Source organism: Hyperolius riggenbachi, chromosome 2, assembly GCF_040937935.1.
Source record: "Hyperolius riggenbachi isolate aHypRig1 chromosome 2, aHypRig1.pri, whole genome shotgun sequence".
In the NCBI taxonomy this organism is placed as follows: domain Eukaryota; kingdom Metazoa; phylum Chordata; class Amphibia; order Anura; family Hyperoliidae; genus Hyperolius; species Hyperolius riggenbachi.
Genome location: NC_090647.1, coordinates 227032923 through 227057761, shown reverse-complemented (window position 1 = coordinate 227057761; position 24839 = coordinate 227032923). Strand labels below are relative to the sequence as shown.

The following is a 24839-nucleotide window of genomic DNA, read 5'->3' as shown; positions in this document are numbered from 1 at the left end:
GAATAAGCAGACATGGTTCCAAACCCCAGCTGAGGCAACAGATTACAATTGCCTCTGCTGAGAATCTAGCAGATGTACAGCGGCCCCTGATCCCCCTCGATGCATTAGCAAGTGACCCACCTGGTAAATCGACTCGATCAAGCCCTTACCAAGGGCATTGTTATCCCCACTCACCCTGCCCACTCTGTGACGCTCCTCATGCACCACTCCGTCAAGTCCCGATCCCTGCATGGCTTTAGAGTTGGAGTTCACAAGTAGAGTTAAGATTATGTCAGAAACATATACTGTACATGCTATATATACATAATTGCAACTGTAATATTTCTGAATAGGATTGCAAGCCGTTGAATCTGGCAGGTGGCCGAAGCAAATATTATATCAGCAGTAACAATGAGTTGAATATAAATAATGTGACGAAAGAAGATTCAGGAAACTACACATGTGAAACTTCGTTGATGCACCGTGGAACAGAATATAAAATCACACGATCCATGAATTGTATTATTACTGGTATTTATAACTATTTATTATTATATGTCAATATAGTTTTACATTTCTCAGTTCTTTTTCCTATTGTAAGCTTTATCTGCAGGGTCGGATTTACCATAAGGCACTGTAGGCTTGTGCCGACAGGCGCCTAATGATGGAGACGGTGGCTCACTCCCCGAGCGCCTCCTTCCCTATGCAGAGTCCTGATGAGAGTGTAAATGAGAGTTTACTCACCCTGCTTTCTGCATTCCATTGATGAAAACTCCCTCCAGTCAGGGACACCTCTAGTTACTTAATACTGAGGTTCCTCTAGCTACCTAATACTTGGGGGCACCTCTAGCTACTTAATATTGAGGTTCCTCTAGCTACCTAATACCTGGGGGCACCTCTAGTTACTTAATACTGAGGGTACTTCTTATACTAAGGGGCACCTATGATGGGCAAAAGAAGCAAGGGAGATGTGACACCTGGGCCAGTCAGTACATTTGTAGTACGGTTTGGTGGGGATTTGTAGGTTCATGGAGGGTGACGTTTAAGGTGCCAGAACATCTGTGCCTAAAGGCTCCTGTGAGGTAAATCAGGGCCTGTTTATATTTATTCTCAAGTATGCAAAAAGTAGATAAGAAAATACAGCTGACTCAGTTTGAGACCCGGGGAAAAGAGCATGATTTACATAACTGGAAAATGAATGAGGCTCAGTTCACACTGGGTGGATCAAAAACTGATCCGTGTAAAAGTGGACCAGTTTTTATTTGGTATCAGTTTTTGATCCATTCCATTAGCAAGTGGTCAATGTGATGCGTCATTTTGCTCTGGAATTATCACAGCCTCCCCATACTTGCTGTCCATTTGGCAGGACATGCCAAATGGATCTGTTTTAACTGAGCAATGTGAACGGATCCATTGGTTTCAGTGCGGTCCGCTAATCAGAACATTTTAGCTGACAATGGCCTTAATTCACTAAGCTTATCTCCTGTCTTTAATAACTCTTCTAGAGTTGTTACCATGGTGATAAGGCATGTAGTATTCAGGAAACATTTTACCTCAGGCAAACCTAAAGTTAACTCTTCTGTCTTTAAGTTAACTCTTTAATCCTTAAAATAACTCCAGAGTTAAAGACAGGCTGTTCATTAACTGCGTGTGAAAATAACTACAGAGGAGGTAACTTAACTACAGAGGAGGTAACTTAACTACAGAGGAGGTAAATTAACTACAGAAGAGGTACTGTAAGGAATGAAGAGATAAGATAACTCTTACTGTGTGGAGGTAAGTTTTCTCTGCCTTATTATCTCCAGCATGAGCTTAGTGAATTGAGGCCAATGTGATTCATGAAGATAGGGTATAAAAAAACCTGGTACTTACGTATTATCCCGTCTGGAAAGTTTGGCAGCTTTTTGTTAAAGAAAACCTGAACTGAAAATTAAAAGTCAAAATAAGCATACACATGTCATACTTACCTTCCATGTAGTCTACTCCTCAGTGTCTTTCTCCTGTACCGCGTCCTGTTTGTTCACTGTGATCAAGGGAATTTTCCGTCATCCATTTTGAAAATGGCCATTACCCATAACAGCTTTCTGGTCAGCACACAGTTAAACTGTAACATCGCCCACTTGAGCCATAGGGAAACATGGACATTACCTGGTACAACAGTTTTCCTCTCAGCTATAACTGACAGCAACTGATATATTTCAGATCTGACAAAATATTGTCAGAACTGGAAGGGATTATTGTCAGAAGAAAATGGTGAGCTTCTGAGAGAAACTGATGGCAAGTATGTAATGTTCATTTGAAGTTACCTCGTGTTTATTTTAAATATTTTTACTCAGTACAGGTTCTTTTTAAAGTTTGATCCCCTAGCCAAATCTAACCATTTTTGGAAAGCTTAAAGTCCAGGCTTTCCTGTGCACTGAGTCCTGAGTCAATGCAATGCCCATTCCCAAGTTGGGGGGAGGAGGGGGAGACAGGTGTCCCCTGCACTTTGCTGCAGAGAGCACAGTGGAATTGAGTCTCCTGCCCATGCCAGTAAGACAGAGAGGGGATGAGGGTGCATAGCTGCGCTCCTCCTTCATCTGTAATGAGAGACCCAGGGCACTTGACATAGGTTTTGAAGGAAGTAGAAGACCTACCGGGTGTGCTGCTTATTATCATGTCTGGTTTGTCCCGTACTTCTCTAATTGCACTTTCTGCAGCCACGTTCAGGGGATACCCCTCCTTCAAAACCCACATAGCTTGGGAACTGATCATCATACCTACTCGGGACCCAGTGCACACAGAAAGCCAGGACTTTCAGCTTTCCAAAAATGGTCAGATATTCTTGGGGGAGCAAATAGAATTTTAAAGAGACTTTGTAACAAAAAAAAAGTTCCCCTGGGGGGTACTCACCTCGGGAGGGGGAAGCCTCAGGGTCCCAATGAGGCTTCCCCCTCCCCTGTAGCTGCAGACAATCCAGCGCTGGCAATCCTCGCTCGACAAGCCTGACAAGGCTTGATATATTTACCTTCCCTGGCTCCAGTGGGGGCGCTGTTGCATCTCTCAGCATGGGGATAGTCAGAAATAGCCGATCTCTGTCACGTCCGCTCTACTATGCAGGCGCAGGAGACTTGCGTCTGCACAGTAGAGCGGCCAGACAGGGATTGGCTATTTCCGCCTATCTCAGTGCGGAGAGCCGATACTGCACCTGCGCTGGAGCCGGGAAGGTAAATATTTACATCACCGCCATGCAGGGAGCCTTTTTGCCACTGCCGTGGGACACAGCAGGACTGGGGAAGCCTCCATAGGATCCGGAGGCTTCCCCCACCTGAGGTGAGCACCCCCCAGGGGAACTTTTTCTCGTTACAGGTTTTCTTTCACAAAAAACTGCCAAACTTTTCAGACGGGATAATATGTAAGTACCAAAAAATTAAATGGCAGACATGGACATGCTGCTCCTCTGTGGTATGGTTCTTCGCACTTGCAGAAAAGCATTTGAATCTGAACTGGCCCTTATAGAGAAATGGTGGAAAAAATCATCTTTGAAAATGCACAGAACAGAGGTTTTCTCTTTTGTTTTAAGATGGTGAGCAGGATGATAAGCTGAAAGCATGACCACTGAAGCGGAGGTCCCTATGAGTAGATATGAGGGAGTTCTAGGGGTTTTGAGGCAACAGCTATCTGTTAGACAGAGACTGGAATAAAATGTAGCAGTGAGTTTTAGGCTCAATAGTTCACAGATTTGTACATGTAATATATAGTCTTCAGATCATGTGTACCAGTTTGTGGCTATGTCTGCTAGTAATGTATTTTAAAACACTTCATACATGTGTCTGCAACAGTCTGTCACAATGGGCGTGGATCAAAATACCTGGAAAGTTCATATATAAGTTCATATATAAGGGTTATTATATTCTGTACAGGATAATATAGATTTAAAAAAAAAAATCTTAACATTATTTTTTAATTCTGTTTACTGCATTGCGCTGGAAGCATAGTAGAATTCTCAGACATTTGTACACAAGCATTTGTGAATATTACTGGCAGCTCTGTAACATGGTAGGTGTCTTCCTGTAGTTTTGATTTTTAGGCCCTGTTCACAGTGGTGCGTTGTGGTGCAACGGATACTATGTAACATGGCTTACTGTACTGCAATGCACCACCTGTGAGACGTTCACAGTGCGCTGGGTGCGTTGCGGTACAAAGGGGTGCGGCATGGTAATGCAGTGCATGAAGTACGTTATTGCAAACCGCAGTTGTTAATGGTTGCAGTGAAGCATGCTTTTTATTGACTGTATGCTTTACTATATGCAGGTAACATGGGGCCTCGCTTTCCCGATCCATTGCGTGTCTGCTCTCACAGGGTACCTTCTACACATGTTAGGATAAACTTGGTATAGGCGGCCTGTTGGGCAGCCTTTGCCACGAATCTAACAGTCCAAATATGTAGCCAAAAAGCCAGAGTCCCGAATCATTTCCAGTGACTGTGTTATTACCCTTCTTAACCTGCCAGCTGGAAGATGCTTTATTGTGCGCTGCATTGTCTTTCCTCCTCTCTCTCCATAGCAACAGAATGCATCACTTAGCTGTAGCCTAGCAACCCATCTGTACAGCACACAGTCCCAAACTGTCACCCAAGGGATCAAATCCTAATCCTTATGGGCAAAGGGCATTTTGGGTGTGTACGCACCACAAGACTGGATTTTTTTAAATTGTTTTTTATTTCTATCCAAACAAAAAAAAACTGTGAAAAATTGGCTTTTTATCTTTTATCTATAAGCAAGAAAATGCTACAATAATTTTGACAATCCTTTTTTTACCTACTTTTTGATACTTTTTATATTGTAGAGTGCTGAAAAGTTATTTGAAACAGAAGATGAAAAATATCACCTAGGAGAAAACTCAGGAGAAAAACTGAATTGAATAAGGGCCATTGCCTTTTATATTTCTTGCTGTCAGCATACTATGCAATCTAATGTCATTACCAGAATGTGAAAAATAGTACAGGCAATGTAATCACTTTATTTTTTTTTTCATTCTTTTAGCAACACCAGAGGCAAGAAAATCCAACATAATATATCCTACAAATAACTACCTAAGTGTGGAGTTGGGTAAGTCTTTCTGTGCTGACTTATCAAGCTTTGCAGGGATAATGACACAGTAAGGCCTCTTGCCAACTACATGCGATTCCGATTTTTTTATTCCGATTAAAAAAACAAAGGAGCATGCAGTACTTTTGTAATCAGGATCAAAAATCGGATCGTATAAAAAAATCAGAATCGCATGTAGTGTGCAAGAGGCCTTAGGGTTAAATGGTATAACATTATCTCTGTGTAAAATTTCCGATTCATTCGTCTGTTCTACCAGAGCAGGATTTGTGCAAAGGTCACAAAGGCCCGGGCTTTGGTTGGCTGCTGCTCAAGGGGGTGGCTAGACATGAAAAAGGGGTTGCTGAATATGGAAGAGACACCTTCAGTTGGGCAAGGGAGGCTGCATATGGGGAGAAATAATGGAAGATTAGAGATGCTGCTAGAAAGCAGAACAGGATCAGTCACCAGGCAACCTAGGCAGGTGATTGGGGCCTAGTGGGTGTCAAGGGGCCCACCTGGCACATTCTTTGACCTATCCACAGCTTACCAAAAGGACCACAAGGGGACTCCCTTGCCTAGGGCCCCATTACTGCTTAATCCATCCCTGCTAGAAGGAGCTGTACATGAAAGAGAGAGAGTGCTCTACATGGATGTTACACACAGAGCAGGGGACTGCACATGAAATGGGAGAAGGTGCTGTTCCACATGGATAGGGAGCAATAAGAATGTAGGCTTAGATATTGAATAAGTATACCATATATTCCGGCGTATAAGAAAAAAAATGGCTTCTCCTTTAAGGGCATATATAAACTCCAGAACAACAGACGAGGGGGTGACAGAGAAAAGTATTTGCTACAACAGGAGGCAAAGTGGATCTACCTGTTGGATTCCCTAACTCCCACGGGTCTTAATCAAGAACTGAACTTTGCACCTTTTTTATAAAGGAGGAACTGTATAACGAATGTAAATATTATGTGAATATAAAATCTAGGTGATGATAGGCATTGGAATACCCTATGGTGATGAGGCTGTGGAAGGTCTACAAGAAAAGCAAGTATTGATATGTGGAATCCAGCAGTGGATCTGCAGGCTGATGTTACCTGTGTGAATAGGCAGAAACAACGTGAAGGGAGAAGTTCCGGTGTTGAGGCATGTAGCCATGACTACGAGCAATGCCAGTGGGAACACCCAGTGAACGCGACCGTCATGGCGCATAAATCGCTGACCCGCCCGCCGCGTCATACATCCTGACGAAGCTCGCAGTGGGCGGGCGCAACGCGTCGATGGGCGGGGTTGTACCTCGATGTGTGTTTGAGCGCTCCAATTAGCCGGCCGGCCGTGCCATTGCAAAAGGACTTGTTTGTCTCCCCTCCTCTCCCCACACGTAACACACCGTGGGTAGAGAAGACCGGAAGCGGTGGAGGGTTGAGGTGAAAACCGGAGGAAGCTATAACCAGCATGAACAACAGGGAAGTGATCAGAGGAATCTGCCTGGTCGTGAGGTGGTAAGAATTGCTGCCCAGTGACTGTCCCAAGCATTGCTGGAAAATGCATGCAGCATGAGCATCAAGCATAGCAAGTAGCCGGTGTGCACGCCACATTCAGCAGCCACTTTGTCTCCACACTCTGCAGAATTAAGGGGAAGGTACCGGTACCAGAGTGAATTGAGTGAGTGCTGGTTGTTTTGTGAATGGTGTGTGATCAGGAGCGCTCCGCAGTCATTTTAATTGTTTTTAGGGTGGTTAGTGATTTATTGTTGAGCTGAATAAAGGTTTCATACATTTTCAAGTTCTGAGTGGCAGTATGAGCTTTCTTTCTAGATAATTTACGTAATTGTACATGCAGCTGCTCCTGTTTAAATACAGTTATGAACGGTATTTTATGGGTGAGTCGAGATAGACAATAATAATTGTTGTTGCTCTGATGTTACTGACAGTTGTCTCTCCTCCCTTGACGAGTGATTAATTGTAATCAGAAAAAACCTTTGTTGTGCTATGGCCTATGCAATTCACCTTGATATTGAATCCACATTTAAGGTTGCTGAATTAGACTCAAACACAGAAAACTCTGAGCAGAAGGTTAAAAAATTGTGTAGACAACATAGGAAGTTGACCCTCAAACATTTGAGACGCAAATGGAATATATCAACTCTGGAGTCATACAAAGAGGCGCAGGTATTACCGTTGGGAATAAGGGAAAAAATTATCCCAGCAGAGCACCTGCGCAATGATCGGTTCCTCCCAAAATGGAAGGTTGCTAGTATCGCACATGGATTTGTGGTACTGGGCCTAATCATTGAAGAGGAAAAAATACAACTATCTGAGATAAAAGAAGCTGTGGATAAAAGTATTAAGTCCCTAGACCCCTATAAAGAGAATCCCGTTTTTTTAAAATTGAATGATTTGCTGAAAGGGGAAGTGGAGAGAACACAAAAAAGAATAAAAAAGGATAAACAGATCAAGTATCTAAAAGATTTAGCAGAGTGGAAGGAGGGGGAATATTTCCTATACCTACCTGGTAAACCACGATCCAGATCGGGTAGTAGACCCAGAACCCCAAAAGATCAGGGTGGGGCTGGGGGGCAACCGGACTCTCCTGAGTCATCAACCTCGGGTAAGTCTGGTTTTTTTTTAGACGAAAGCGACGGAGGCAGCGGCGACGAAATAAAAAAGAAGCAAGGAAAAGGAAATTGGAGAGGCAGAAACAAGAAGAAATTGCAGCCTTCAAAACCTATATTGCGGGTCCAGCCACCACGGCAGGGCAAGCACAAATAGGTGACAGCATGGGAGGGTTTGATTGCACGTGTAAAAGGGAGATTGTCTCAGAACCTGCAAAAAACCAACCAGGCGAAACGGCACAAAATGTGATTAATTTATCAGATTTGCCCTTGGGCCCGGACCACATTTCCCTCCTTGGCAAGGGGTTATCCTTTTCACCTGTACAGGGAGGGGATGAATTTTTGGTACAGAAAGATCTACAAATGTTTGTTAGAAAGCTGTGTCTAAAAGCAACGTATGATAGGAAAAACGAGGAAGGGAGAGAGGACCCCCATAGCAATGAGAATAGGGATGGAATCATCCCGGAAATTGAGCCTGATTGGAATTTGGGGGATCTTGAAACACTTAGGGTACTTGAAACACTTAGGGACCAGAATATAGGAGAGGGGGGACAAGAAGGGGACCAGGGAGAAGTTAATGAAACGGGACTGATAAAACATGCAGACTGCCACTCTAAGTCCAGCTATATGCCCTCACCACATACCTACCCAGCACTGGGAATATTTCTCGATCTGGTTTCACGCGACTTAAAGAAACTGTCGTGGAACAGACAGGATAGAGATAACCTGACCAAGGGAGAAAGGAAAGCATTAGAAGAACTAAAACAAGCAAAGGAAATAATAGTGCGTCCAAGTGACAAGTGGGGGAAATGTGGTCCTGTGGTCTAGGGATTTGTATTTGGAAGAAGCAGCGAGACAGTTGAGTGATAAAAACACGTACCAACCACTCCGGAGCGGTCCATATGAGAGGATAGCATATGGAGTTAATCAATGGGTTGATGACGCAGTTGATGAAGGTGTGCTAGATGAGAAGGAGGAAAACTTTTTGAGAGTGGGCACATACAGGGTCCCGGTATTCTATTTGATCCCTAAGGTCCATAAAAATCTCAACAAACCCCCCGGGAGACCAATAGTTAGTGCTATAGATGGCCCCACTGAGAAATTGGCCATATGGATTGATTGCAAGATCAAAATGCTGGTTGCATCACTCCCCTCCTATGTTCAGGATTCGAGAGATGTATTACGGCTAATTGGCGGTTTGTCAGTCGACGCTGAAGATCTTCTCGTTGGGATAGACGTTGAAAGTCTATATACGTCTATCCCACACGAGGTAGGACTGGAGGCCCTAAGGTTTTTTCTGGCAGATACACATCCCGATACACCACTTCACAATGACTTTATAGTTCAGGCCATGAGATATGTACTGGAGCACAATTGCTTTTTGTTTAAGGATACCCACTATAGGCAGGTGCGCGGTACGTCGATGGGGGCGTCGTGCGCACCTGCCTATGCCTGTTTACATCTAGGCCTATGGGAACGGAAAGACGTGTATACGGTGTCGGAATTCGATTTACATGTTAAGATGTGGCTTCGTTTTATTGATGATGTGCTGGTGGTGTGGAGGGGGAGTGAGACCGAGCTGGAGACCTTCTTGGATCGGCTCAATGTGAACCAGCGGAATATACACCTCACGTACACTTACAGTTTAACTGACATATCCTTTTTGGATTTAAGGGTCGTGAAGGATGGCAATACATTGCGGACTACCACATACCGCAAGCCTACCGCTGGGAACACCCTCCTCCACGCCGCCAGCCACCATCCACCACATCTTATTAGGGGGATCCCTAGAGGTCAGTTCCTCCGCATTAGGAGGAACTGCTCCAGCAAGGTGGACTTTCAGAGAGAGGCCATGGAAATGTACGAACGGTTTAAAGATCGAGGTTATCGACATGAGGCATTGTGCTCTGGTGCTGAGAGGGCTCTTCAAACCCCACGTACTGATTTGCTCAAAAAACGGGACAGAGGTCGAACACAGATTAGACAGGAAAGAGAATCTTGTCCAAGTTTTATTTCCTCATACAATTCCAACTGGTCACGCATACGTGATATCCTGACCAGACATTGGTCGGTCTTGCAGGTTGACCCGATCTTTGGGTCCATTGTCGGAGAAAGGCCGCCCTTAGTGGCCCGACGTGCACCCAATTTACGGGATCGCCTAGTACATTCTGACCTGTTGCCACAGTCTAATTGGCTGGGCGAGTTTAGCACTAAGGGAATGTATAAGTGTGGTGCATGTACCATGTGCGAGTATGTGGATGTGCCAAAAACATTTCAGGCACCAAACAAAATGAAGGAGTGGAAGATACATTCCTTTATTAATTGTAACTCGGAATGGACAGTATACATAATACAGTGTCCGTGTCCCATGATATACGTTGGCATGACTACAAGAAAACTGAAAAAGAGAATCTCTGAACATGTAAGCAACATAAACTGTGGGAAGAAACCTAATGGGGAATATCGCAGCACTGTTGCTGAACACTTCTGTGAGATACATGGGGGTTTAAAAAATGGCTTCTTCTTTAAGGGCATATATAAACTCCAGAACAACAGACGAGGGGGTGACAGAGAAAAGTATTTGCTACAACAGGAGGCAAAGTGGATCTACCTGTTGGATTCCCTAACTCCCACGGGTCTTAATCAAGAACTGAACTTTGCACCTTTTTTATAAAGGAGGAACTGTATAACGAATGTAAATATTATGTGAATATAAAATCTAGGTGATGATAGGCATTGGAATACCCTATGGTGATGAGGCTGTGGAAGGTCTACAAGAAAAGCAAGTATTGATATGTGGAATCCAGCAGTGGATCTGCAGGCTGATGTTACCTGTGTGAATAGGCAGAAACAACGTGAAGGGAGAAGTTCCGGTGTTGAGGCATGTAGCCATGACTACGAGCAACGCCAGTGGGAACACCCAGTGAACGCGACCGTCATGGCGCATAAATCGCTGACCCGCCCGCCGCGTCATACATCCTGACGAAGCTCGCAGTGGGCAGGCGCAACGCGTCGATGGGCGGGGTTGTACCTCGATGTGCGTTTGAGCGCTCCAACTAGCCGGCCGGCCGTGCCATTGCAAAAGGACTTGTTTGTCTCCCCTCCTCTCCCCACACGTAACACACCGTGGGTAGAGAAGACCGGAAGCGGTGGAGGGTTGAGGTGAAAACCGGAGGAAGCTGTAACCAGCATGAACAACAGGGAAGTGATCAGAGGAATCTGCCTGGTCGTGAGGTGGTAAGAATTGCTGCCCAGTGACTGTCCCAAGCATTGCTGGAAAATGCATGCAGCATGAGCATCAAGCATAGCAAGTAGTCGGTGTGCACGCCACATTCAGCAGCCACTTTGTCTCCACACTCTGCAGAATTAAGGGGAAGGTACCGGTACCAGAGTGAATGGAGTGAGTGCTGGTTGTTTTGTGAATGGTGTGTGATCAGGAGCGCTCCGCAGTCATTTTAATTGTTTTTAGAGTGGTTAGTGATTTATTGTTGAGCTGAATAAAGGTTTCATACATTTTCAAGTTCTGAGTGGCAGTATGAGCTTTCTTTCTAGATACTGTACATGGATGTTACACACAGAGTAGGGGACTGCACATGAAATGGGAGAAGGTGCTGTTCCACATGGATAGGGAGCAATAAGAATGTAGGCTTAGATATTGAATAAGTATACCATATATTCCGGCGTATAAGACGACCCCCAAATTTTCCAGTTAAAATTAATATTTTGGGATATACTCACCGTATCAGACTACCCCTCTTGACTCTTGGACATTTGTATACTGTACTGTATGTACTGGTGCTATACTGTATAAACAGGTACAGATACTGGTGCTGTACTGTATGTAGTACCCAGTATACAAAAACCAGCCAATCACAGCAAGCGATGTACCTTAGCAGCGGTTGGCTGGTTGTTGTATACAAAGCCTGCTTGGGTTGGTCAGCTATCCCTGTTTCCAAGACTACTTGTACAGCACCACCATTGCTGCTTTCATACGGTTGCTGCATACGGAGGGAATGCGGCCACAGACATTTTTTGAGCTCCCCCCACTATATGCAGCAACCACAGATTCTCCAGTCTAGCTTGGGAGTTTCAGCACCTGCCCTATAAGACCACATCCGGCGTATAAGACGACCCCCGACTTTTGACAAGATTTTCCTGGGTTAAAAAGTAGTCTTACATGCCAGAATATACAGTAATTCCAGCTTTGTGCTCTATGCTGTTTCTGTATGGTTCAGCTGTTTTAAAATATCAGTGACACCCCATCCAAAAGTGCACATTAGTCACATTCATTTTACAGTATATATAAAATATACAATACAGGTACAGACAGTCCCCTACTTACAAATGACTTGAATTACGTTTGATACTTACAAATAAATTTGTTTCTTTGCACAAAATATCCAGCATTTTTTGTTTATAACAAACTTTTGTTGTTGCATGTTACATTATTGTATAAACTGTTATCAGGGCCGGTTCAAGCCCCAATAGGGCCCCAAGGCAAAGGTAACCGGGGCCCCCCTAAACTCCCCTACTCAGCAAATTTGCCCCCCCTACCTCCAGCAAATTCACACCCCAAGCACTGACGGCCCCTCTTCCCCCAGACACAACAGTTACTATGTGTGCGCACCTTTATTGATGGTCTGGGAAAAAGAGGAAGAACAAAGGGGGTTGCTGAGGAGGGAGAGGGAACTGCAGACTCAGACATACTGTTGCTATGCAGCTGACAGAGGTGCTCCCTAGTGTTTGGTAGCCCCCCGGTAGTTAATAGCTGGAGGCGGTCCCCTGTACCTATAGCAAGATGTGACCTCCTCCCCCCTCTGTGAGTAAAGATAGCTGGAGGAGCCCATAGCAAGGAAGGACCCCCCAGTGTAAGTATCCAGAATGCACCCACAGTATAGGTCAGGCCTGGGCAATGCTTACACAGCCTAGGCCACATTGTGTGGACCACGGGTCGCATTCTTAAAATTCCACCACTTCCTGTAAAATTGCGCGTGGGCAAAGGGGAATTTGAAACTCACCTCGCTCACGGAAGTCCCGCATCACGTCTCCATGGCACACATGATGTGACCTCAGAAAGCGCCAGCGAATTACAGGCTGGACCCAGCATGTAATACACTGGCGCTTCCTGACGTCATGTGACTTCCTGTTGCAATGGAGACACGACACGGGACTTCCATGAGCAAAGGTAGTTTCAAATTCCCAGCTGCCCGCGCACATTTTTACAGGGAGGGAGGGGGGAGACAGGGAATCCGGCCACCTTTCCGTGGGCCGGTGTATCGACTCACGCAGGCTGTAGCTTGCCCAGCGCTGGTATAGGCGGTAATAAAGGGCCCCACGGTATTAGGTAGGAAGAGAGGGTAGCCCAATATAGGAAGTTAGAGAGCCCCTCAGTATAGGTAGCCAGAGAGGTTTCAAGTATAGGTAGCCAAAGAGAGGCCTATATAGGTAGCCAAAGAGCACCCCCAGTATAGGTAGCCAGTGAAAGCGCTGTATAGGTAGCCAGAGAGCACCCCTGGTATAGGTAGCCAGAAAGAGCCCTGTATCGGTAGCCAGAGAGAGCCCTGTATAGGTAGCCAGAGAGCACCCCTAGTATAGGTAGCCAGAGAGAGCCCTGTATAGGTAGCCAGAGAGAGCCCTGTATAAGTATCTAGAGAGCACCCCCAGTATAGGTAGGCAGAGAGCCCCCCCTAGTATAGGTAGCCAGAGAGAGCCCTGTATAGGTAGCCAGAGAGCCCTGCCAGTTCAGGTAGCCAGAGAGCCCCTACTATAGGTAGCCAGAGTAACACCCCCCCCCCCCATGGGTAGCCAGAGAGCCCTGTAAAGATTGCCAGAGAGTCCCCCCCAAGTATAGGTTGCTAGAGAGCACCCCCCTTAGTATAGGTAACCAAAGTGCCCCCTGTATAGGTAGCAAAAGAAAAATCCACCATAAAGGTAGCCAAAGAGATACCCCCACAGTATTTGTGGTGAAAGGGCCCCCAATGCAGAGTGCACAGTTAAGGGGTGTCAGTAGCACGCCTCTCTTAAGATCCATGGCAAGATGCACACAAGCACATGACTATGGGGGTGGAGCACAATAACAGTTTGGGGGGTGGACACATTTACAACAATTTGGGGATGCAGCTTCATGATGATTTAGGGCAAAGCTTTGCACCCATTCCTGTGCCCCTTCAGACTGGAATAGTGTGGCGCTCAGGGAAAAGGTAAAGGATACATTCAATGGTTGTTTCCAGCACAGTGTCATGGGATAAATGCGATTTTTACATAGATTACATTATTTTGGGAGAAAGGCTGCTAGGATCACTATATGAGCAATAAAACGTTGGAATCTTGAAATGTGTTAAGTATGTGTTAATCCTGTTATATAAACAATACATTTTTTTTTTAAGGAGCTCCTCTTACTCTAACTTGTAAAGTAGAAGAAAGTGGAAGAGGAATCACTATAGTGTTTTGGAATTACAGTGATGATGAAAGAGTAATAGAGGGAACAAATGAGTAAGTATAACTGCATTAAATAATATCTTATACAATATGTTTGTAAAGCGTGTATCAAAAAAGGGCGCGGGATATAGCCGAAATTATAAGTTGTAATGTAAAACAATATTTATCGTTTATAGCTTATAAATGAAAATATAGTGCTAAATCGGTTCAATAAACGGAAATGAAACGGCAAAATACCGTCTATAACAACAAACGATTTAGGAAATGAAACATTAAATAGCGTCTATAACAAAAAACGATATTTACACTTGTATTAAGCATAGTAATACAATGGTAGATTTTACAGATATTTTACTGCAATTATACCTAACTGTCGGCTCTCCCTATCCCTAACCCCTAGCCCCCCCCCCCCTCTTGTGTAAATATACATAATTTAATAAATTGTGTATACTACAAATATTGTACTGTAACTATACCTATCCCTACTCTCACACAGAACCCTCCCTGTCCCAATCCCCTAGACCCCCCTGGTGGTACCTAACCCTAACCACCCCCCTGGTGGTGTATATTGTACTGTAACTATACCTATCCCTACTATCACACAGAACCCTCCCTGTCCCTGACCCCTAGACCCCCCCTGGTGGTGCCTAACCCTAAACACCCCCCTGGTGGTGTATATTGTACTGTAACTATACCTATCCCTACTCTCACACAGAACCCTCACGGTACCTATCCCTAACCCCTAGACTCCCCTAGTGGTGCCTAACCCTAACCACCCCCCAGGTGGTGCCTAACCCTAACCACCCCCCAGGTGGTGCCTAACCCTAACCACCCCCCTGGTGGTGCCTAACCCTAAGACCCCACTGGTGGTGCCTAACCCTAACCACCCCCCTGGTGGTGCCTAATCCTAACCACCCCCCTGGTGGTGCCTAACCCTAACCACACCCCTGGTGGTGTATATTGTACTGTAACTATACCTATCCCTACTCTCACACAGAACCCTCCCTGTACCTATCCCTTACTCCTAGACCCACCTGGTGGTGCCTAACCCTAACCACCCCCCTGGTGGTGCCTAACCCTAACCACCCCCCTGGTGGTGCCTAACTCTAACCATCCCCCTGGTCATGCCTTACCTTCCCCACTGCACAAACATCCTTACACACATATAAACAATAATATATTTAATCCTTAAAATACTTCACTATAAATAACATGAATAGAATAATTTAAATATTTGTAATAGAATAAATAGCGTTAAAATCATGTACACATTAATAATATTATAAATAGAAAAAAGGTATATATATATATAATAGAATAGATAGCCTTACAATCACATACGCATTAAAAATCTTAACCACTTGCCGACCGCCTTAAGCCGATGGGCGGCGGCAAGGGCTGGGCCCAAACGACCGCAATACGCCAATCTGCGGCGGCGGCAGCAGGCGTGACTGTGCGGCGATCGCGCCATTCGTGACGCGATCAGCCACCGGCGTCAGGCTCCTCCCCCCTCGCGCTGTAACCCGCCGGCCGTTCGGAAGCACCGGCGGGTTACTGGCTCCCAGATCGCCGCTACAAAGTGTATAATACACTTTGTAATGTATACAAAGCGTATTATACAGGCTGCCTCCTGCCCTGGTGGTCCCAGTGATCGAGGGACCACCAGGGCAGGCTGCAGCCACGAAGGTAAGCACCCAAGCACACTGATCTCCCCCCCTCCCCCGCCCACCCCTAAGACCCCTGTTTGCATTCAATCACCCCCCTAATCATCCATCAATCACTCCCTGTCACTATCTGTCGACGCAATTTTTCTTTATTAGTCCCTAAACTGCCCCCTGGGGGCTCCTGATCACCCCCCACACTCTCAGATCCTCCCCAGACCCCCCCCCCCCCTGTGTACTGTATACATCTATCCTCCCCTGTAATCATCTGTCATTCACCCCTCAATCACCCGTCAATCACTACCTGTCACTGCCACTTATCAGATCAGACCCTAACCTGCCTCTTATGGGCATCTGATCACCCTCCCACACCATCAGATCACCCGCAGACCTGCCCTCAGATCACCTCCAAAGTGCATTTTTTACATCCGTTCTGCCATCTAATACCCACTGATCACCCATCAATCACCCATCAATCACCCCTGTCACCCCCTGTCACTGCTACCAATCAGATAAGACCCCTATCTGCCCCTAGGGCACCCAATCACCCGCCCACACCCTCAGAACGACCTCAGACCCCCCCAGTCCACCCCCCTGTGTACTGTATACATCTATTCTCCCCTGTAATCACCTGTCAATCACCTGTCATTCACTTGTCAATCACCTGTCATTCACCCGTCAATCACCTGCCACTGCCACTTATCAGATCAGACCCTAACCTGCCTCTTACGGGCATCTGATCACCCTCTCACACCATCAGATCACCTGCAGACCTACCCTCAGATCACCTCCAAAGTGCATTGTTTACATCTGTTCTGCCATCTAATCACCCACTGATCACCCATCAATCACCCCCTGTCACCACCTGTCACTGTTACCCATCAGATTAGACCCCTATCTGCCCCTAGGGCACCCAATCACCCGCCCACACCCTCAGAACGCCCTCAGACCCCAGCCCTGATCACCTCGCCAGTGCATTGCTTGCATCTATTCCCCCCTCTAATCACACCTTGAGACACCCATCAATCACCTTCTGTCACCCCCTACCACACCTACCCATCAGATCAGGCCCTAATTTGCCCCTTGTGGGCTCCTGATCACTCGGCCAAACCCTCAGATCCCCCTCTGACCCCCTTCCGATCACCTCCCCAGTGCATTGATTGCATCTATTTTCCCCTTTAACCACCCTCTGAGACACCCATCAATCACCTCCTGTCACCCCCCTAGCACTCCTATCCATCAGATCAGGCCCAATACAACCTGTCATCTAAGAGGCCACCCTGCTTATGACCGGTTCCACAAAATTCGCCCCCTCATAGACCACCTGTCATCAAAATTTGCAGATGCTTATACCCCTGAGCAGTCATTTTGAGACATTTGGTTTCCAGACCACTCACGGTTTTGGGCCCGTAAAATGCCAGGGCAGTATAGGAACCCCACAAGTGACCCCATTTTAGAAAAAAGACACCCCACGGTATTCTGTTAGGTGTATGACGAGTTCGTAGAAGATTTTATTTTTGTCAAAAGTTAGCGGAAATTGATTTTTATTGTTTTTTTCACAAAGTGTCATTTTTCACTAACTTGTGACAAAAAATAAAAACTATGAACTCACCATACACCTAACGGAATACCTTGGTGTGTCTTCTTTCTGAAATGGGGTCACTTGTGGGGTTCCTATACTGCCCTAGCATTTTAGGGGCCCTAAACCGTGAGGAGTAGTCTAGAAAACAAATGCCTCAAAATGACCTGTGAATAGGACGTTGGGCCCCTTAGCGCACCTAGGCTGCAAAAAAGTGTCACACATGTGGGATCTCCGTACTCAGGAGAAGTAGTATAATGTGTTTTGGGGTGTATTTTTACACATACCCATGCTGGGTGGGAGAAAGCTCTCTGTAAATGGACAATTGTGTGTAAAAAAAATAAATAATTTGTCATTTACAGAGATATTTCTCCCACCCAGCATGGGTATATGTAAAACTACACCACAAAACACATTATACAACTTCTTCTGAGCACGGCAGTACCACATGTGTGGCACTGTTTTGCAGCCTAACTGCGCTAAGGGGCCCAAAGTCCAATTAGGATTTCACAGGTCATTTTGAGACATTTGGAATCAAGACTACTCCTCATGGTTTAGTGCCCCTAAAATGCCAGGGCAGTATAGGAACCCCACACGTGACCCGATTTTATAAAGAAGACACCCCAAGGTATTCTGTAAGGTGTATGACGAGTTCATAGAAGATTTTATTTTTTGTCACAAGTTAGCGGAAATAGATTTTTATTGTTTTTTTTCACAAAGTGTCAATTTCCACTAACTTGTGACAAAAAAAAAATCTTCTATGAACTCACCATACTCCTAACAGAATACCTTGGGGTGTCTTCTTTCTAAAATGGGGTCACTTGTGGGGTTCCTATACTGCCCTGGCATTTTAGGTGCCCTAAACCGTGAGGAGTAGTCTAGAATCCCAATGCCTCAAAATGACCTGTGAATAGGACGTTAGGCCCCTTAGCGCCCCTAGGTTGCAAAAAAGTGTCACACATGTGGTATCCCCGTACTCAGAAGAAGTAGTATAATGTGTTTTGGGGTGTATTTTTACACATACCCATGCTGGGTGGGAGAAATCTCTCTGTAAATGGACAATTGTGTGTAAAAAAAAAAATCAAAAAATTGTCATTTACAGAGATATTTCTCCCACCCAGCATGGGTATGTATAAAAATACACCCCAAAACACATTATACTACTTCTCCTGAGTAAGGCGGTACCACATGTGTGGCACTTTTTTGCACCCTAAGTGCACTAAGGGGCCCAAAGTCCAATGAGTACCTTTAGGATTTCACAGGTCATTTTGCGACATTTGGTTTCAAGACTACTCCTCACGGTTTAGGGCCCCTAAAATGCCAGGGCAGTATAGGAACCCCACAAATGACCCCATTTTAGAAAGAAGACACCCAAAGGTATTCCGTTAGGAGTATGGTGAGTTCATAGAAGATTTTATTTTTTGTCACAAGTTAGCGGAAAATGACACTTTGTGAAAAAAAACAATAAAAATCAATTTCCGCTAACTTGTGACAAAAAAAAATCTTCTATGAACTCACCATACTTCTAACGGAATACCTTGGGGTGTCTTCTTTCTAAAATGGGGTCACTTGTGGGGTTCCTATACTGCCCTGGCATTTTAGGGGCCCTAAACCGTGAGGAGTAGTTTTGAAACCAAATGTCGCAAAATGACCTGTGAAATCTTAATGGTACTCATTGGACTTTGGGCCCCTTAGCGCAGTTAGGGTGCAAAAAAAAGCCACAAATGTGGTATCACCGTACTCAGAAGAAGTAGTATAATGTGTTTTGGGGTGTATTTTTACACATACCCATGCTGGGTGTGAGAAATATCTCTGTAAATGGACAATTGTGTGTAAAAAAAAATCAAAAAAATTGTCATTTACAGAGATATTTCTCCCACCCAGCATGGGTATATGTAAAAATACACCCCAAAACACATTATACTACTTCTTCTGAGTACGGCAATACCACATGTGTGGCACTTTTTTGCAGCCTAACTGCGCTAAGGGGCCCACAGTCCAATGAGCATCTTTAGGCTTTACAGGTGTGCTTACAATTAGGCACCCCCCAAAATGCCAGGACAGTAAACACACCCCACAAATGACCCCATTTTGGAAAGTAGACACTTCAAGGTATTCAGAGAGGAGCATAGTGAGTCCGTGGCAGATTTCATTTTTTTTTTGTCGCAAGTTAGCAGAAATGGAAACTTTTTTTTTGTCACAAAGTGTCATTTTCCGTTAACTTGTGACAAAAAATAAAATCTTCTATGAACTCACCATGCCTCTCAGTGAATACTTTGGGATGTCTTCTTTCCAAAATGGGGTCATTTGGGGGGCATTTACACTATCCTGGAATTTTAGCACCTCATGAAACATGACAGGTGCTCAGAAAAGTTAGAGATGCTTCAAAATGGGAAAATCCACTTTTTGCACCATCGTTTGTAAACGCCATAACTTTTACCCAAACCAATAAATAAACACTGAATGGGTTTTTTTATTTATCAAAGACATGTAGCACAATAAATTTGGACAAAAATGTATATAGAAATTTTACTTTATTTGAAAAGTGTCAGCACAGAAAGTAAAAAAAATCATTTTTTTGACAAAATTCATGTCTTTTTTGATGAATATAATAAAAACTAAAACTCGCAGCAGCAATCCAATAGCACCAAAAGAAAGCTGTATTAGTGACAAGAAAAGGAGGTAAAATTCATTTACTGTAGGTGGTAGGTTGTATAACCGAGCAATAAACCGTGAAAGCTGCAGTGGTCTGAATGGAAAAAAAGGCTCTGGTCCTTAAGGGGCGAAAAGACTGTGGTCCTCAAGTGGTTAAAATAACGGTAATATTAAAAGCGATATATTAGAAAACTATAAACAATGCATTATAAGTGTAAAAAACAAAGTTAATACCAAAAGCGATGTATTTCCAATAGAACAAGGTTGAAAACGATATTTAAAAGGACACTTAAGGAAAAAAAAATGAGTTTTACTCACCTGGGGCTTCCAATAGCCCCCTGTAGCTGTCCGTTGCCCTTGCCGTCTCCCTCCGATCCTCCTGGCCCCGCCGGCAACCACTTCCTGTTTCGGTGACAGGAGCTGACAGGCTGGGGACGCGAGTGATTCTTCGCGTTCCTGGCCACAATAGCGACATCTATGCTGCTATAGCATATATCATATACCATATAGCAGCATAGAGGGTGCTAATGTGTCTGGTAACTCGAAGAATCACTCGCGTCCCCAGCCTGTCAGCTCCTGTCACCGAACCAGCAAGTGGCTGCCGGCGGGGCCAGGAGTATCGGAGGGAGACGGCGAGGGCCCCGGACAGCTGCAGGGGGCTATTGGAAACCCTAGGTGAGTAAAATTTATTTTTTGGTTTGAAATTTATAAGTGTAAACGAAAATTTACTTGTTACAGCCCTGAAAGCGAAATTTAAAAACGGAAAAATAAGTAAAAGCTCCTATAAGCGAAATTTAAAAACGAAAAAAATAAGTAAACCACAAAGTTAAAACGAACTTGTAAACTATATTTGTAATAAACCTTATTCTGTAAACGAAAACTTTTGTTAACATGATCCCTGCAACCGCTATTTCTCGGGCGCCCTTTTTTCCTGTTGGGCGCCCAATATATTTTGCATTGCAGTCTATGGCGGTGCCCTTTTTGTCCATTAGCATTATGCGCCCTTTTTTACTGGCCCGGTTTGTTACTGCCCTCAGACTATGAAGCAGCTTAGATAATTGTATTCTTATGCATAATCTTTAACTGAAAATCACAATGGCAAAAGAGCACAAAGAGGTACTGGCAAAAGTTCACCCGAAAATGTAACCTTTATTAATATTCTAAAGACATAAGTTTATAAGTAACGTAGAAAAATACAGACATTTTAGACTGAATTGTGGGATACCTAGTGACAAATATGCGTGACATTTGCCAAATTACACAAACTTTGCATCTATATCTATTATTTATAACATAATGTAGATACAGAGTATATTTCTCTCTATAAATAGGATGAATAACTGTGCCTTATCTATAGAATAAGTCTACCTATGTTTTGATTACAAGTGGTACCAATATGTGTATTTTAAGATTCTTGGTTTAAGTTATTATTTTGCACTCTTATACCAAGTAACTCACTGTGGTCTCTAATACTGAATGCATGGGGGGAGGCAGATGGGAGACAGAGGCATGTTCCAGGAGGACATGCGTATGTGTGTGTGTGTGCCCCCCCAACGCTCTCTTTCCCCTACCACCACCACCCTATCACCTCCGAAATTGGCAACATGTGATTTCGAGGGGAAGGGAGGAGAGATATTACCTGCTTAAAGAGAACCTGAGGTGGGTTTCTGCAATCAATGTTAGGACACAGGGACACATTCTGCATACTATCACCAGCCTCTGTGTCCTTATAGCGTGCCCCCAGCCGCCCCCCAGGCTCTGCTGTCACCCCTTATAAAAACCGACAGGCTAGCGACACACAGATTGTCGCTAGCTGGCTGTTTACATTCAGGCTGCCACTCACCACCACTCCCCCGCCTCCTGTATAACACGGCTCCCCGCCTGCATCCCTCCCCGCCTCCGTAAGCTTCCTCCAATCGGCTTACAGAGGCGGGGAGGGAAGGGACGCAAGCGGGAAGCCGTGTTATACAGGAGGCGGGGGATTGGCGGTGAGTGGCAGCCTGAATGTAAACAGCTGACTACCAACAACCTGTGCATCGCTAGCCTGGCGGTTTCTATCAGGGGGGACAGCAGAGCACGTGGGGAGCCTGGGGGCACACTATAAGGACATAGAGGCTGGTGAAAGTATGCAGAATGTGCCTCTATGTCTGTCATGCTCACCAGCAGGCATTCCGTCTGGCGAGGCTTTGCTTCGTGCAGATGAACTCCCAAAGACGCAGACACCCAGGATATGATGCAAAGTGATGTTTTATTTACAGTGAAGGTATGTACATCACCAGTAGTCAAAGTAGATTCCAGACCGTGCAGGAACAAGCATGCAACATTATGTTCATGAAGCAACTTGACAGGAGTATTTACCCAGGCAATATTAGTAGGTTCAAGTCCACCAGCAGGTATGTAGATATTCATCCAGAATACAGCATACAGGACAAGAGCAAACACACGGGCTATAACTCCAAGGGGTCAAGCAGAACTGGAGCAACCAGACAGATTATAATCCTAGGACTCAGGCAAGACAGGAACAACAACTTCCAAGAGGTCAGGCAGAACTGGAGCAACCAGACAGATATAAATCCTAGGACTCAGGCAAGACAGGAGCAGAAACTGAGGCTGCCCAAGCAGGGAGGACAAACAATGCGACCGCAAAGGCTGCTGGGAAGTCTGGATCTATTCTTAAGTACTCCGCTAACAAGGCCCTTACCTTGCAGGTGTTCAGACACTCCCATGTAATCTCACTGCAGCAGGACTGAGCCAAAAGCAAAGCCAGCCCATAACTGCAGTGAGAAACAGAACTGGAAATCCTTGCACAAACACATGCAATTCCATTGCAGCAATGTGCAGACAAAAACCAATGGACAGTCAGCCCATCACTGCAATGACAGGCAGAACTGAGAATCCTCACAGACTTGCATACAATTCCATTGCAGTAATGTGCAGACTGAAGCAAATGCAGAGTCAGCCCATCACTGCAATGACAGGCAGAACTGGGGATCCTAACAATGTTCTAATATTGATTGCAGAAACCCACCTCAGGTTCTCTTTAAATGCCCACTGGGGGCGTTCTTGCAGGCCTTCCCCAGCTGCCATTGGGCTGCTCTGCCTCTCCCTGGCCACTCCACCTGCTGCTCCCCCGCCTCCCTGCCCGCTGCTCTGTGTGAGACTCACAGAGCAGCTCTTCCAGCATCGTGACCTTAGGGGTCACAGAATCGAAAGTGAGCACTAGCAGGCAATAGGAGCAGAGGAGAGAGGCGAGGATTGCAGCTACCTGATCCGCCCAGCCCCCCTGATCAGGCTCTAATCACAATGACTCTTCTGTTTTGGGGCACCCAATAGCAGCAATGTTGTGCTGCGCGGGGCGCGTCTGAGTGATTTGGGGCTCCGACCCTGAATTACACCTCCCTCCAAGTTGCGAGTCAACTCGGAGGGGGAATAATATTTAACGCTGCCAGGGAACTTAGCGGCTGAAGGGATAATACGGTGGGGGAGAGTGGGTCATTGCTGCATTTGTGGACCAGGAGGGTTAATGGGTGTAGTATTTTATGCAGTGTAGCTGGTTACCACTCCTGTTCTCCAAGTGTAGCCATTAACTTTCCTGGGTCAACTTATTTTTGAGTTGACTTAAAGTAGCGTATATATGGTGTGGATATATATATATATATATATATATATATATATATATACCATATATAACATTTCCACTAAATCCATATATGTTTGTTTTTAAATATAAGTATAATTTTAGGCAGAATCTGACACTTTTTTGACATTACTCTTCCGAAAGTAAGATCAATTCATTAAACCACTAACCTATATACAGGGCATAAAGGTGCCTGTTCCCTATACGATTTTTCCCGACAGATTCAAGTCCAACACTCAACAGGGACTCTGGGGAAGAAATATAGCTTGGGGGGAGAGACCTGGGGAGCCCATCAACAGCTCAGGGGAAGCAGCTGTACTATAGATTTTTAATAGATATCATGCTAGTAAAAATCATTGTGAAGTGTGTAATACATCCCTTTTTGATCAGATGTCAGACCAGAATCCCCTTGCTGAGCTCTGTCCTCTGCCGAAAGTACATACAATGAGCACATGAGCATCAAAACTGCACGGTGGAGCAATGGAAGAAGGTAGCCTAGGCTGGTGTATTGAGTTCCCTTTTACCTCCATATTCTACAGATCTCATTTCAGTTGAGCATTGGGGCTGCTAAATAGTACAAATACAATAAGAAAAAAGTCTTAGAAGTCTTGTTTTATGTCCAGATACAACAATACATAACCAATGGCTATTTCTATTTTTTATGCAAGTATGGCAGGTATTTGTGAGAACTGACAATGTGATCTTTATTTTAATAGGAACATAGTTACTGCAGATGGAAAAAGATTTGTGTACCATAATTTAACCTTTTTAAGTGTGAAAGAAGAGGACTACAACCAAAAAATAGTATGTGAGGCTGGTCCTATCGATGCTGACAGTAGTGAGGCATATGTAATACTGAAGTACCCAGGTATGTTCTGTACTCTCTTGCTCCTAATCAATGTATTGTTAAATATGGCAAATCTAAAAGTAGCTTGAATATACTCCTCTACTGTTTTGCTGGGAGGCCCCATGTCCTTATTGTGTGACGCCATTCCTGGAAACCCCCAAACAGCTGCAGACTCCAGTTCAGTGATGATTATTTAAGATGCTCACCATTCACTCTGTACTACAAAAGGAGACACAGTAGTTGAAAAGAAGTCACATATGGGCACATGGGCAGGACTGGCACCACAACTAGGGCAAAGGGGGCAATTGCTCCCGGGCCCTAGAGTCCCTGGGGGCCCCCTTTGCTAGCAAAGATGTC

The 24839-nt window shown here is 44.9% G+C and overlaps 1 protein-coding gene across 2 annotated transcripts in view; it reads left to right on the top strand.

Annotated features, from left to right (window-relative positions):
* Positions 1-24839, top strand: part of LOC137546167 (interleukin-1 receptor-like 2) — an 81315-nt gene that overhangs the window by 40398 nt on the left and 16078 nt on the right. For both annotated transcript variants that reach the window (XM_068268249.1, XM_068268248.1), the window contains exons 5-8: positions 333-510; positions 5004-5069; positions 14052-14157; positions 24352-24503. In XM_068268249.1, the coding sequence (XP_068124350.1) occupies positions 333-510; positions 5004-5069; positions 14052-14157; positions 24352-24503 (502 nt within the window). The remainder of the gene's footprint in view (positions 1-332; positions 511-5003; positions 5070-14051; positions 14158-24351; positions 24504-24839) is intronic.